This window comes from Microcebus murinus, chromosome 8 (genome assembly GCF_040939455.1).
Source record: "Microcebus murinus isolate Inina chromosome 8, M.murinus_Inina_mat1.0, whole genome shotgun sequence".
NCBI classification, from domain to species: Eukaryota; Metazoa; Chordata; class Mammalia; order Primates; family Cheirogaleidae; genus Microcebus; species Microcebus murinus.
The window spans coordinates 76,062,027-76,077,937 of NC_134111.1; the positions used below are offsets into that span (position 1 = coordinate 76,062,027).

General features: G+C 33.8%; 1 protein-coding gene across 8 annotated transcripts in view; it reads left to right on the plus strand.

Moving 5' to 3' along the window:
* Window positions 1-15,911, plus strand: part of CARF (calcium responsive transcription factor) — a 95,948-nt gene that overhangs the window by 54,511 nt on the left and 25,526 nt on the right. For 7 of the 8 annotated variants that reach the window (XM_012738938.3, XM_012738944.3, XM_012738939.3 and 4 more), the window contains 4 exons: window positions 808-938; window positions 1,316-1,685; window positions 3,740-8,426; window positions 12,331-12,486. In XM_012738938.3, the coding sequence (XP_012594392.2) occupies window positions 808-938; window positions 1,316-1,685; window positions 3,740-3,858 (620 nt within the window). In that variant the 3' untranslated portion in view covers window positions 3,859-8,426; window positions 12,331-12,486. Of the gene's footprint in view, window positions 1-807; window positions 939-1,315; window positions 1,686-3,739; window positions 8,427-12,330; window positions 12,487-15,911 lie in introns of those variants that run through there. The other variant, XM_012738946.3, reaches the window with a different exon arrangement.

A 15,911-nucleotide genomic window follows, 5' to 3' on the forward strand; every position in this document is an offset into this window, starting at 1 on the left:
ATTATAAGTAATCTAGAGAGGATTTAAAGTATAAGGGAGGGGCCAGGCATGGTGGCTCATACCTGTAATCCCTGCACTTAGGAGGCCAAGGCATGAGGATTGTTTGAGGCCAGAAGTTTGAGACCAGCCTTGGGCAACATAGCAGACTCCATCTCTACAAAAAAAAAAAAAAGTAATTAGCTGGGTGTGGTGATACACACCTGTTGTCCAGGCCACTCAGGAGGCTGAGGTGGAAGAATTGCTTGAGCCCAGGAGTTTGGAGCTGCAATGAGCTATGATGGCAGTACTGTACTCCAGTCTGGGTGGCAGAGCAAGACCCTGTCTCTAAAATATATATATAAACAAAATTTTAAACAATAAAGTTTATCAGAAGATTTTTACATTGTATTATGAGTAATCTAGAGAGGATGTGAAGTATACAAAAGCATATTTGCAGGTTATATGCAAATATAATGCCATTTCATATCAGGGACTTGAGCATCTGCAGATTTTGGTATCTGAGAGAGGTCTTGGAACCAATCTTTTATGGATATGAAAGGATGACTGTATTCCTAGATCCCATCCTAGATCTACTGCATTAAAATGAATGGAGATTGAACCTAGGAATCTATATATCTTTTAAAGTTTCCCTTAGAGATTCTCATGATCTGCCAGTTTCTGGAAATAGTGGACTAGATGATTTCTTGAAGTCCTTTGCAAAACTTTGAACTTGGTTCCTATTCCAGTTAGAAAGAGTTGTAGTAAAGTGTAGTATCTTAGAAGCCATACAATTATTTTGTTTCAATAGTTTATTTTTATATACTTTAGGAAATTCACCACGAGAATCAGTTACCACCAAAGGAGAAACAAATCAGACAGGAGGTTCTTTGTCTCATGAGCCAACCCACTTGATCTCCTCACTTTCCTCATTTCAGCCAAAAATATTTACACAACTACAGGTAAGTATTCAGTAAAATAGCCAAATTTGAGACCCTTCTCTTTATTTCTCAATTTCTCTTCTTCTAGAGATTTTAGAGAATTATTACAGAATTTTAATAATCACCAAATATGTTTTCATTATTAATTTCCTGACCTCTTTGTGTCTCTATTTAAGATAATTCAAATGGTATGTCTTGAAAATTAGTTTGAAGTTGACTATGAATGCAATAAATTTATTGTACTACTTTTTCCTTGGTTTTGGTTTCTGTCCTCACTTAATATTTATTAGTAACTATACTCATTTGTTCCGATTTTGTGTCAAAAAATAACATATCCTATGAGAATATCATACATAGTAAATTCAAACATTTTGATATTACTGTTTTTGTTTTAAAAGGGTTTGCAGTTACAACCAAGGTTCTCCTCTTCTGATGCATCACCGGCTCTGATACCAGTAAATAACCACCCCTCCTCCAGTCCTTCAAGACTTCTGAATTCAATAGGAAGTGCTGTAATGAATAATAATTCTCTACTGCTTGGTCAGAGTCATAGCCTTCAAACAGATACATGCCTAACCCAAAACAATAGTACCGCCTCTACCATGGGTAACCTTCCAGGACCGGATCAAAATCTAGTTGCAATGGATCAGCTAGTTGAAGTTGGAGATGTTGAGGATACGGGGAATCTGGAAGGAAGCGTTCATCAGATTCTGTTGGGAGATGTGCAGACCATTCCAGTACAGATTATAGACAACCACCCAGCTCTTAGTAAGTTAAAAATCAATTTATGATTTTGTTTTACCTTTATGGGATTATCACACTATAGATAAAACTATTATTTATATTCAGTGTTCATAATATTATATAAATTAAGCAAAATTATGAGAGGGGAAATTTTATTAGTATGAGTTTAAGACTTTTTAAACTTTAAAATTTTTTTCTTCTCCTTATTTCTAATTACTTAGTCAATAAATTGAAATTATTTATTCCCTAATTATCTGGTTTTCCATGAAAAATCTGTAGTGATGTGAAATCAGGAAGATCATTTTAGAATGCGTGAAAAAAAATGATAGGAGCAAATAAACAAGGAAAATTGTTTTAGCACAAAGATTATTACAGAAAAATTGATGTATGCACATGCACAAAAATGGAATGAAGTGGGCAGATATAAAGGTTAAAGGGAAGATTTTGAATTATAGACTTAAATGTTGTATTCTATGGAAGTTGTAAGGGAACTAGTAAGACTTGGGCCCTTGGGTTTAATCCAAAACCTTGTTACCTTCACGTTATTAGTAAATACTAACTAGTCAAAATAATAGTAAGCTCTGTCAACTCCTATTTGATCTAACTTTGTCACTTCTTCTTTTCACACAAATTGTTCTGGATTGGGCACTTATGTGGGAAAAGATCTGTAGTATACTTTGAGGAGCAAAAATCTTCACAGCTATTATTCTTAGAATATATAAAATATTTTCCCTCCAACTTAGTCATCATTTTTCTGGGTAAGGAAAACTGTGAAATAGCTTCCTCCAGAAAAGAATGATTGTCTTTTAAACTTATTGGAAGTATTACTTTTAAGAACATTTATCGACAGGGATATGATAGTAATACTGAGAAATTTTAGTAGACAGGAAGAAAAAGGAATATACTTGAATTAATTCTTACAAATCCAAGAAATACTTAGTGGTGTCCCCATTCTACAGATGGAGAAACAAAGGCTCAGAGAGGTTAAGTAACTGCCTAAAGCTCACATCTAGTAAGTGATAGAGAGGGATTTAAACCTAGATCTGTCTACTTTCCAAAGTTTTTCCCCTCACTCTGAGTACTTTCCCCTTCTGTGTTGTGCCACCTATTTCTTGGGAGCTCTAATCCAGAATGCTTTAAAGGCGACCCTCTTTGGATCCAAATTTGCATGATTTATCAAGTTAGAAGATAATCTGAAAGGCTTTATATGAGTTCTGTGGGTCACTCAAATTCATATTCTATTGGTCATCTATGTCTTGAGCATACACCCATGTATGAGCATACACCCATGTATGACAAGCATTAGGCATGTTCAACACACTTGTCTGACCAAACAGAGTTGCCTTAACTTCTGTTTCCTATAGCAACTGAAAAATTGATATTCCTAAAAAAGGGAGATGAAGATTTGATCTTAGACATCACAATTCCCAGCTCAAAATAGTGCTTCTGGTCTGCTGCATTAGTCTGGTCATAAATATTTTGAAATCAAAGTGGTAAGTGCGTTCTGAAATGTTTCAGATGAGCAAACACATGGCTCGCACAGCTAACTCACATTTAAGTCACATTTAAGATGTGGGATGTTTTTTCTAATGTAGTTAAGGTCCTTGAGGGAGTGAACATTTTCTTGATATATGGAAACCATATAGGAGTAACACATCCATAAATTTGTAGTACATATGCCTACCGTTTGCAAAACAAATCATTTTCAAATGATGGGAAGGTTCCTGGCTTTTATTCACACATACTTTTTTAAATGGCTAAGTTTAAATATGAGATGTTCCTCATAATTTTATCAAATTATGGACTGCTTTTTTGTCATGGTATCTTAGAAGAGAATAACTTTGTAGTTTTCTCTTCTTTTTTTCATTGCTAGAAGCATACTGACAGAATTTAATAGTGAATGACTTAAGATGTCAGAAACAGAGTTTTCAAATATGCCAACTGCTTTTCTCAATTATTTGGTTCTTTTACCAAACTACTGGTTTTTACTTTGCATCTAAATTCATATAATTCTAATGATTCCAGTGTCATGAAATATATTAACCTTTAGGATTTTTCTTTTATGTTTGGTTTTAAAGTTGAAGAAAATCCAGAAGGTATCATTTCTGTGAGCCAAGTTAAGCAAGAACCCAAAGAACCAGCATTGTCTATGGAAGGAAAAAAAAATATGGACTGTAAAAAACTATCTGCTACATAAATTATTGAAGCATTTCAGAATTTACAACTTTGGTGACTTCTGATATCTTAGAAAAGAAGGTGAATATTGTCAGAATTTGTCATCGTGATAACTGCATTGAAGACTGATTTGATAAGAAGCTTTGATTTAAAACTGATATATTTGTTGCCAATTCCATATTTTTACCTTGAGATATTTTACTCTTTTCATTTTGTATAATTTTTATGCTTTTGATTATCTAATAAGGCCAGTATTTCAAAAGCTTTCCTGAACTCATCCACAGTAATATAGTCTGAATACAAATAGTTATCTAATTCATCTTGGAAATATCCAATTTTGATTCTTACAAGACAGAAAAGAACAACAACAAAAACAATGTGTGAGTGTGTGCTTGTATGTGTTTATGTATGTCATGAATTTTTTTTTAACTTCTGAAAGAACTTATTCTCTCTTTAAAGTTGTGAAGAAACTTTTAATTGGCAGCAGGTAAGAGAATATTTGTAGTCTGTTTCATTTGGAAAGATAAAACAATAGATTTTACATCATGACACAAAGCCCAGCAGTCATGTCCGTGAAACCATACAGTTGCATTTTAGCCTTTTCTCTTCTATTTTTTATACTTTTAACTACAAACCAATAGCATACTATTGGTTATGTCATAGAAATTTAAAGTGTCTTGGTAAGTACTATTAATTTTAACTTGAATTAATCAGATAAGCAGCAGAATCAATGTATGCATGTAATTGTACTATATTGAAGGTAAAACACTACAAGTGGAAAGATATAGAAATTTAGAGAATTTGGAAAGAATAATAGACTTCCTTGGTGTTTACAGATGGTTTGGGGAACTTTGTGATGATAGCAAAGTATTTCCCTCCCTTTTTTTGTATTGAAGATTCAGCTCCAATTAGAAAATAATTTGAATTGTATTTACATTTTTCTATGCCAGAGTTCTTACTGAATTGATGATATTAAGATTTATAGTATTTCAAGGTAAGTATTTATAGTTTAAAACTTAGTTCATATTTAAAACTTTAAAATGTCTGATCTGGTTTATTTCCTTGTTAAGTAAGTATATTTACTTCAAATACCAAATAACTACTGAGCAGTATATTCATTATAAGCATCTGTCTTCTGGAAGATTGGTAAACTAAAAATGTCAACTATCGCTGTCAAGAAATCAACCTTAACACTTTTGTTTTTTCAGAGACCATTTGTGGATATATTTTAAATTTTACTCTAAAAAAATAGAGAGTTCAAATGGATATTAATGTTTAATATTCAGAGCATACACAATATAATGTGAAATTTAACCTCAATAAAGGTTAAATTTATTTCATTTAAGGTTAAGTCATTAATGAGTTACTTAATTCATTACATAAATATGAGTCACTTTTGGGTTTTCTGAGTCCAGTCTCCTTGATTCACTTTGTTTCAGGTACATGAGATGTATCTAAATACAAAGCACTGTTAAAATAGAAGTAGGTGGAATTCTAAAATTCCTTCTCTTTAGATCTCTGTTGTATTTAACATGAAGTTTATTATTTATACCTTATTTAAGGCAAAGTTAATATTTAGTTATATATAATTTTTGATAAGAATTTCTTTTATTTTTCCTACAAATTGAAAGTATTTGATATTGGAATTTATGGAGGCAGGTTGCCAAATTTTATTATGTTATGCACTTAGTCACCTCCAGTCCAGATTTCTCTTAGTCTTTGTGTATTTAAAAGGAATAAATCCAAATTAATTTATAATTTAGTGCTGGTAATGGTTTATTATTAAGTATTTTACCAATTGAACTATATTCTTTTGGAGACATTCCTTCTTTTTTGATGTTGAGTTGCTAAGGAGAAATGCTTGTTAATATATGAAAGTTAGTCAGTTACCTATAAAGATGAGAGATGTCACAGGGTTCAGACTTTGGTATAGTTAAAAAATACTTCTCTTACTTCATCCATATGTATGTCTCTTCTGATACTGTTTTTTATCATGAGGACAGAAAGTTAGAGTGCATCATACCCACAAACAAAAACCAAAACAAAACTGCCCTACAAAAGCAAGAGCATGAAGAAAGATTTAAACCCCTAATTGTATACTCTTTTGGTTTTTAGGTAGAAACTGGAACTATCAATATTTTCATGTAAGTATTTGAATAGTAGCTCTTTAAAAATGGTTTCTAAATGAGTTTATAAAAATTCATTGTCCTCTAAATGCATGTTTAGTCAACAATATCAATATTGTGTTTAAAGGTGCTCAGCATCACTTTTTGAAAACTATGTTTACATATTTAAATGTTTAATTATTTTTAAATGCATAGGGTATTAAATATAAGTATATAACATTTTCAGTATCTATGTTTGGCATTCTCCTAACAGCTCTACAGCAAAGTTTGACATATGTTCTTTTGTGTCATGTATTACAAGGTGTACTATCTGCAGGAGTGAGTTTGACATTCAAAATAAGCAATTAGAAATTTACAATTACAGCTCATCTTGTTTCTTCATTGTAGTTTTCATGTTCCAAACCTCTAAGTGAACTATATATACACTTCAGTGAATTACAGATAAATAGCCATGGTGGGCCTTTTCCTCGATACCAATTTTCTGTGTAAGCACTTAGTATACCTAAAAGAAAATTTTTGTATATATTATGCAAGGTAAATGTTTCCTAAATGTCACAAAAGTGGGAGAAAACAGGTTTGGGATCTGGTCCTGCATTAAAAGTTTTGAATTTTGAGGCCTACCAGCATGTGTTTCATCTTCTTTACATCCTGTTAAAATATATTCTTAATCATGTGATTATGAGAAAGATGTTGTTTCATTTGTACCAGGTTTAAAAAGAGGTTTAAAAAAATGTGTGTATATTTATATTGTAACTTAATGTATAGTATCCTTGTTATAATGTAATTTTTTCATTAAAAATCCTGTGTTATTTTTTCTTATTAGTTTTATTTTTATACTTTTCCTGGAGATAGTGGTAGTTCTATTCATCTTGATAATGCTGAATAAACACTTTAATACCTGAGAATTTTGGCTAGAGATTTATGTTTAGTTTGGAACCTGAAAGTTTTTAAGCATAACTACCAGTAACTCCTGTTAGCATTACATTTGGGAATATATATGCATTTAGTACTCTGCAACTCAGCCAAGCATCAACATTTTAAAACAAGATATAAACAATTCTCTTTTCCCCTACATTTTGGCACCATTACATCTTCAAGTACAGCTTTTTATTTTAGGAGTGATGACAAATGTATATGATTAAAAGAGAAGGAATTATTAATTTTTTCCCTCTTTGCTTTTTTTGCTTTATACCACTCTGTGCCTATGTTGAAGGTCCATAGAATAATCTTAATCTCTCCAGAACAGGGACTGCATTGGCTCTTCCCCATCAGCTAGTTTAGGATTCAGACATCTTAAATGATATACTGGTATGATATCTAAACATCTGTAATTCTACTTAGTCATAAGGACAAAGCTCTAGTAAACTTTTGCCACTTACATGTTAGCTATGAATTTTATTGCTGAATAATACAAGTATTCATTACTGACTGAATTCTTAAAATTTTAGGAACACAAAAAATTTACATATTAATGAATACTAAAGTGATTCCTGACAAAAATAAATAAATTGGCCAGACACAGTGACTCACTTCTATAATCCTAGCCCTGTGGGTATCTGAGGCAAGAGGATCACTTGAGGTCCGGAGTTCAAGACCAGCCTGAGCAAGAGCCAGACCGTCTCTACCAAAAATAGAAAAAAAATTAGCAGGTCATGGTGGTGTGTGCCTGTAGTCCCAGCTACTCAGGGGGCTGAGGCAGGAAGATCACTTGAGCCCAGGAGTTTGAGGTTGCAATGAGCTATGATGACACCACTGCACTCTACTTGGGGCAATAGAGTGAAACTCTGTCTCCAAAAAGTAAAGAAAGAAATAAATTGTATGGTTAGTATGGAAAACCTTTGGGAATGTGATATGGGTGTAAGAATACTAAAACCAGAGGACAGAGTGGGAATCACATACCATGAGGGCTTTTGTTTTTAAAAATCTTTATTGAAGTATAATTGACATACAATAAACTGCACATATTTAAAATGCACAACTTGGTAAGTTTTATTATATGTATACAGCTGTGAAACCATCACCATAATCAAGATAATGAATATTTCCATCACTCTCAAAATTTTCCTAGTACCCCTTTGTGATCCATGCTCAATACACCCTGCCCTCTAGCCCACCGTCCCCGGACTACTGATTTCCTTTCTCTCGCAAGAGATCAGTTTGTTAGAAGTGAAATAGTATAGTTTGAACCTTTTTGGTCTGGCTTTTGTCACTCAGCATAGTTATTTTGTGATTTGTCTATACTGTAGCATGTATGAATAGTTCATTCATTTTATTACTGAGTAGTATTGCATTTTATGAATATATCATAATTTGTTCATTCATGTGATGATGGACATTTGGGTTGTTATTAATACTTCTAGGCTATTACAAATAAAGCTGCCATGAACATATGTGTGGAAGTCTTTGTATGGACTTATGCTTTCTCTTGGGCAACTATCTAGGAGTGGAATTGTTGGTTCATATGGTAGGTATATATTTAACTTTTTAAGAAGCTGCCAGATGGTTTTCCAAAGTGGTTGTACCAATTTACATTCCTACCAGCAGTGTTTGAGAGTTCCAGATTCTCTGTATCCTAGCCAAACTTTGTATGGGCAGTCTTTTAGGTTTTAGAGATTCTAACAGGTGCCTAGTAGTATGTAATTGTGGTTTTAATTTTCATTTCATTTCTCTAATGACTAACATAGTTTATCATCTTTTCATGGTTTATTTGCCACCTTTATATCTTCCTTAATGAAGTGTCTGAATCTTTCACCTTTATTGATTGATTGATTGATTGAGACAGAGTCTCGCTTTGTTGCCCAGGCTAGAGTGAGTGCCCTGGTGTCAGCCTAGCTCACAGCAACCTCAAACTCCTGGGCTCAAGCAATCCTGCTGCCTCAGCCTCCTGAGTAGCTGGGACTACAGGCATGTGCCACCATGCCCGGCTAATTTTTTCTATATATATTAGTTGGCCAATTAATTTCTTTCTCTTTATAGTAGAGATGGGGTCTCGCTGTTGCTCAGGCTAGTTTCGAACTCCTGGTCTTGAGCAATCCGCCCACCTCGGCCTCCAAGAGTTCTAGGATTATAGGTATGAGCCACCACGCCCAGCCTCACCCATATTTAAATTGGATTGTTTTCTTATTGAATTTTGAGGTTAAAAAAATACATTCTTCAAAAGCAGCTTGATCAAGAGCGAGACCCTGTCTCTACTATAAATAGAAAGAAATTAATTGGACAACTAATATATATACAAAAAATTAGCCAGGCATGGTGGTGCATACCTGTAGTCCCAGCTACTCAGGAAGCTGAGACAGAAGGATTGCTTGAGCCGAGGAGTTTGAGGTTGCTGTGAGCTAGGCTGATGCCATGGCACTCTAGCCATGGTGCAAAAAAAAAAAAAAAAATTGTTTAGAACTGTTGTATAATCACACTAGCTAAAAAGGATGCTAGGAAGTATAGTTTTTTGTTTTTTCTTTTAATTGGCACATTACCACCCCAAGCAAAACTGTGTTTTAGTAAGAGTTAAAGAATTCATTTACTATCATGTATACCACTAAACTGTCTCTCCTACAAATGGGAGAACTGAAATTTAGAAATTTAATAACTTATGTGAGGTTGTTGCACAGCTGGTAAGTGAAAAAGGTCACATTGGTATCAAGGTCTATCCCCTCCTAGTCCACACGCCATTTCTACACTGTCCAGAAAAGTAGGTGACATTTGAGTTGGATGTTTTATGCATGGCAGACTATGGACATGAGACTAAAAAAAAAAAAAAATGCATTGAATTCAAAAAACAAGTAGAGGGAGTTACATGGCACATTTGAGGTACTGGTAAGTTCATTTTGGTGAGAACTTAGGATTTAGTAAAGGAAAGAAGCTGGAGAAAAAATTGGAATATCTTTAAGATATTAAATGGCAGAAATTGTAGAAGGCTAGGGTAAAATTTTTACATTTTGCTTAGCATGTATTAGGTTAAAAGTCTTATTTAAGTGATCCATCAAAAATTTTCTTAAAATTTGGGTGAAAAATTAATTTTCATAGGTTGCTAAAAATAGGTATGATGACTAAAAGGAGGTGATAGAATAATTTGATAGACCACCATGATTAAATTGCATAACAATTTTCTTGCTTCGACTATTGCATCTATAATTGCTTTTAGAAACTGTTGGGTTTTTTACATTAATATCTGCAAAGACACTAAAACCTGAATAAAGATGGACATACATTTAACCAACAAAACATTCATGTTTCCTTCCCTTTTGGAGCTTATATTCCAGTAGGGGGAGACAGGCAATAAATAATAAATGTAATAAATAAGTATATTACAAACATAATAGTATATTATATATACTTATGTGTATTGTTACATATACTTACATGTATATTATGTAATTATATGTTAGGTTGGTAAGTGATATGGAACAAAAAATTGAGCAGAGAAAGAGGGAAATATGAGGTAAGAGGAGGATTGCAATTTTATTTATTTATTTTATTTGTATTTATTTATTTAATTTTTGAGACAGTCTTGCTCTGCTCCCCAGGCTAGAGTGCCGTGGCGTCAGCCTAGCTCACAGCAACCTCAAATCAGAGTGGGCCTCATTGCAAAGGTACATGTAAGCAGATTTTGAAGGGAATAGAGAGTATCCATGAAGATGCTATGTAGAGCAGTGCAGACAGAAGAAATGGCAAGATTGGGAAGTTCCTGCTGTGTCTGAGATCAGCAAGAAGACTGATATGGCTGGAATGGAGTGAACAAATGAGAGTGCTCACTGGGAAGTGAGGTCAGAGAGATGATATAAAGTCAGATCGTAGAAGGGCTTGCTTTTTTTTTTTTTGAGACAAAGTCTTGCTCTGTCACCCTGCGAGAGTGCAGTAGTGTCATCATAGCTTACTGCAACCTAAAACTCAAGCTCAGACTCAAGTGATCCTCCTGCCTCAGCCTCCTGAGTAGCTGGGATTATATTTGCACCATGGTGCCAGGCTAATTTTTTCTATATTCAGTAGAGACGGAGCTTGCTCTTTCTCAGATTGGTCCCAAACCACATAAGGTCTTATAAGCCATTATAAAGACTTCAGCTTTATAGTGGAAGTGGAAAGCCATTGCTGAGTTTTGGGCAGAGGAACAATATGATATGATTTTCCTTTAAAGAGGATCACTTTGGCCATTGTTTTGAGGGTAGATTTTACAGTTAATCTGTCTCCCTCTACTAGATTATAAACTCTGCAAGGAAGGGATACTGGTCTTTTTTGTTCCTTGATACATCACAGTGGTAGATGCATAGGATATATTTTTGAGTGAATGACCACATTTAAGATTTCAGAGTGCTCTTATAGAAAATAAATAGAAAAGGACCTAAATGAAATGGGAAAGTTGTTGAGGTGAGAGAATTGTTGAAGAAATGTTTTTAAACAGGAGAAAAGTGATGGTCTTGGCTGAAACCCCAAATTAAAAAAAAAAGAAAAAGAAAAGAAAAGGAGAAAGAAGATGGGATCTAGTGCCCAAGTAAAGGGTTTGGCTTTTGATACTTCATCTGTGGGTAGATGACAAAGCCGACCACATGGATAAAGATGTTAATATGTGGGTACAAGTGAGAGTCTATGGAAATTTTCTTTTTGTTGCTTCAGTTTTCTCAGTGAAATAAGAAGCAAAGTTCTTTGGGAAGAGTGAAGATGGGTACAGGGGGTAGAGGTCTTGGGGGACTTGAGGAGAAAAGCGAAACTGTAAGATAGTTGTCTAGGAGAGTAGGAGAGTGAATAGACTAGGAAAGTATATTATTACTGAACCTACTTGTTTAAAGGTTATTTGAAATTCATGTTTGTAAATTGAAAATGAGACTAGTCAGCATAGCTGTATGTTTTTCTCCAATCATGATCAACAGTGACTGAGAATTTCTTGGGAGCCAGACATTGTGTTACCTGCTGGCTGTAGAAACCATAATGAGACCTAATCCTACTGCTGTGGGGACTCACAGTGTAGTAGGGGCAGACAGTTACACAATCATTATTTATAATATGATGTGATAAGTACTATCAATCTAAACAAAGGAAATGTGTTTGAAGTCAAAGAGGAGATTCCAGGCTGATGAACAGTTCAGGCTGGCAGAAGCATAGGATATGGTGGAAGGAATAGCAGATTAGTCTAAGAAAGCAGAAGATTGTGAAAGACTTACTTCCAAACTCTCAGCTCACTGTGTCCAATCCTAAACTATCATGTCAAAAACTTTGCCCTATCCCAATTCTGCTTTGACACTAATCTTAAACCAGATCCCCCCAAATTTTTAAATATTGTGCCTCTGACTTCCACCTGTGAGACACTGCTAATACTATCAAGGTAGTATTTTCCCTCACTGCAGTAAGCAAAAAATTCAATTCTGATTTATCAACAGGTTATTTTGGAGGTATTTTAATGGAGCCAGCATTTGATGATCTTGGAGGTCCCATCAGATTCTGATCAAGACCTCCTAAGACCCTCAACTTGGAAACAATGCTTTTTGAGGCCCTTTGAGCCTCCTGCATAGGGTCTCTCCACTGATGATGATGAGGTAAGTTCACATTGGGTTTGAGGTCTGATTTCTTATTTTTCATTAAACACCCCAGATGTTAAGTCTTTGTTTCATTTCAGAGTACTACCTAGGAATAAGAAACCTTTACCTTACATAGAAACAGAGAATAAGAGTAAAAATGGTTACCAGTTACCAGTGGGGTGGGGAGGATGGGGAAATGTAGGTCAGAGGGTACAAAATTGCAATTATGTAGGATGAATAAGTTTAGAAATCTAATGAACAACATGGAGACTACAGTTAATATTGTTATAGTATACTGTTAATTTACCAAGAGGGTAAATTTGGGTGCTGTTACCACACACAAAAATAAGAAATATAACTATATGAGATGATGGTTATGTTAATTTGCTTGACTATAATAATCACTGTGTATATGTGTATCAAGTATATCAAAACATCATATTGTATACCTTCAACATACACAATTTAAAAAACCCTTTCTTAAATCCATTGATTAATCAGGTTTGAAAAACTTTTATTTTGGGTAGAAATCTGCATTATTTTTTATTTGGATTTCTAAAAATTTATTATTGATACCAATATTTGTACCTGTTTATGGGGTACATGTGGTATTTTGTTATGTGCATGCACTGTGTAATGATCAAGTCAGGGTGTTTAGAGTGTCTGTTACCTTGAATATTTATCACTTCTAAGTGTTGGGAACATTTCAAGTCCTTTCTTCTAGCTAGTTTGAAATGTTCAGCACATTGTTGTTAATTTTAGTCACCCTACCCTGCTATCTAATATTAGAACTTATTCCTTCTATCTAACTGTATGTTTGAACCCATCTACCAACTTCTCTTTATCCTCACTTAGACACCTACACACGCTTCTCAGCCTCTGGTATCCATCTATCATTCTATTCTCTACTTCCATGAGATCAACTTTTAGCTCCCACATATGAGTGAGAACATGCAGAAATCTGTTATTACTGAAGATACTACTATTTATCTGTTAGTCCTTTTCATTTCTTCATTGTCCATAGGGATGAGAATGGGTATAAGCTTGGATATTCAGAAGGTGTCTCTTCAAACTGACACCCTTTGCAAAAACTGTCTCAGATCATTCACAAAAATCTTATCAGAATTTTCCTCACTCTTGTTTTATTTTTATTTTGTCCATGAAATTCTAGTTCTCATGGTGCATCATGGGGGATGTCCATACAAAGTGCATGAGGTTTGACTATTGCCAGACTCATGCGTTTATCTTTAGTCTAGGTCTGAACTCTCTCCAGGCTGAACTCCTATATCTTATATGTATTTATACTAGAATCAAAATTTGTTATCTTAGCTTTTGAAATGATAAAAGGATTATTTTGAATTATAATGGATACTTTGGGTAACTTTTGATCTGAACTTTTGGAGGCAACTTGGAGCAAAAAAAAGGAAGGAAAATCTCAAATATCTAATTGTCTACATTTTTGGCAAGAGGAAACTTCCAAAATATATTCAGTGTATGAAGTTGCCTCTAAAAGATGTATTGTCGAAGGTGAGAGAAAAATGTGAAAAATTTAAAACTTACTTTTAGGTCCCTCCAAATCACAATTTGAATATGATGTCCTTTATCCTTCTATTCCAGTTCCCCATCCAATATTCTTCCATTTTCCTTTGTCCCATCTCTCCTTCTGACTTTTTCTTCTTCCTTTCAAAACAACTCATGAGGAGATGGTCTTGTTGGTCTGAAAGAGAAAAATCACTTTTTTTTAATATAGTAGCCACCCTTCCCTCTCATTTCTATACTTAAAGTATTAATAATTTCTGGGTTTTTAATCATACATATTAAATTGTCAAGAGCCTGGATTAATACTTAAACCTGTTTATTGACTCTGTCTTATGTGTGCATGCAAGTATGTTTGTACTCATGCGTGCATTTATGTCAAAATAGGTTTTTTTGCATCTTGACTTTTTTCTCTCCTTAATTAAGGAAAGATAATTAATTAGCCTTTTACTGTGAAAATTTTGTATTTGACTAAAGCTGGCTCACTCTCATTTTTACTTTTTGTTTTGCTTCCCCTTTTCTCTCTCGGGACACTTTAAAGATTAATTGATGAAAAGAATTATTCTGTCATTATGTGCTCACTCTAGGGATTTCTAGTGAAGAATTTTTAAAATAAAAAAAATCATTAAACCTCTTTGTGTTTTTTCTTTTAAAAATTGCCTTTAAAAAAGAAATGTTCTGGTTAAAACTACAAGAAAAGAAGAAAAGGCCTTGCTTCCAAGAAAAAGGGCTTTTAAGGATGATTTAAAGAGTTTTTATAATTTGATTTATGAATATGAAGTTTGTATATTGCATGGAAAATGTTCATACAATATTTCTGAATAATAGATAAATTATTGAACGAATTAGAATGAGTTAATCATGTTGGTTTAAAGAGTTTAAAAACAATGATCTTCTTCCTCACTTTAATATATGAAACTAATGACCACATAATATTCTAGTTTATATAAGAAGGTTGAATATGTGTTAATTTACACTTTCTATATTTCTTACATTAATATTAAAGGATACATTATCATTATTCTACAAATTGTTTATGATTACAAAATGTACAGTCATGATTAACTGAAATGTAATTATAGGTGTTTTTTTTGTTTTTTGAGACAGAATCTCACTCTGTTGCCTGGGCTAGAGTGCTGTGGCATCAGCCTAGCTCACAGCAACCTCAAACTCCTGGGCTCAAGCAATCCTTTTGCCTCAGCCTCCCGAGTAGCTGGGACTACAGGCATTCGCCATCATGCCCGGATAATTTTTTCTGTATGTTTTTAGTTGACCAATTAATTTCTTTCTATTTATAGTAGAGACGGGTCTCGCTCTTGCTCAGTCTGGTTTCGAACTCCTGACCTTGAGTGATCCTCCCGCCCCGACCTCCCAGAGTGCTAGGATTACAGGTGTGAGCCACCATGCCCAGCCAAAATGTAATTATAGGTATCTTAAGAGTTTATCATCTTAGGATTTTTCTATAATATTAAAATTCTTTTTTTCCCTCTAGATACAATGCTTTAAGATATAATATTAAAATTTTTAAGAACTTTATATTTAACTAAAATTTCTAGATTCATAGCTAACTTAAAGACCTTAAATGTTAAACTGAGTTAATTGAAACATAATCTTTTCATACTTAGAAAAAATGAGAGAGAAAACATTGGTCCCTAAACAGTTTTATTATTATTATAACATTTAAAAATAGATACATATTTACAGATGTGAATGGGTTTTTGGATTTTGTTATATACATAATGTCCTTAAAATTTATTAAAATAATATGAAAGTCATGTTCATGTAGAAAAATAGCTAAACATTTCCTGATTTTCTATCTTCTAGTTTTGTCTAAGGGGAAGAAAGTTGGCCACCTTTGTTAAAAGTGGCAATTAAGACTATATTGGCCGGGCGTGGTGGCTCACGCC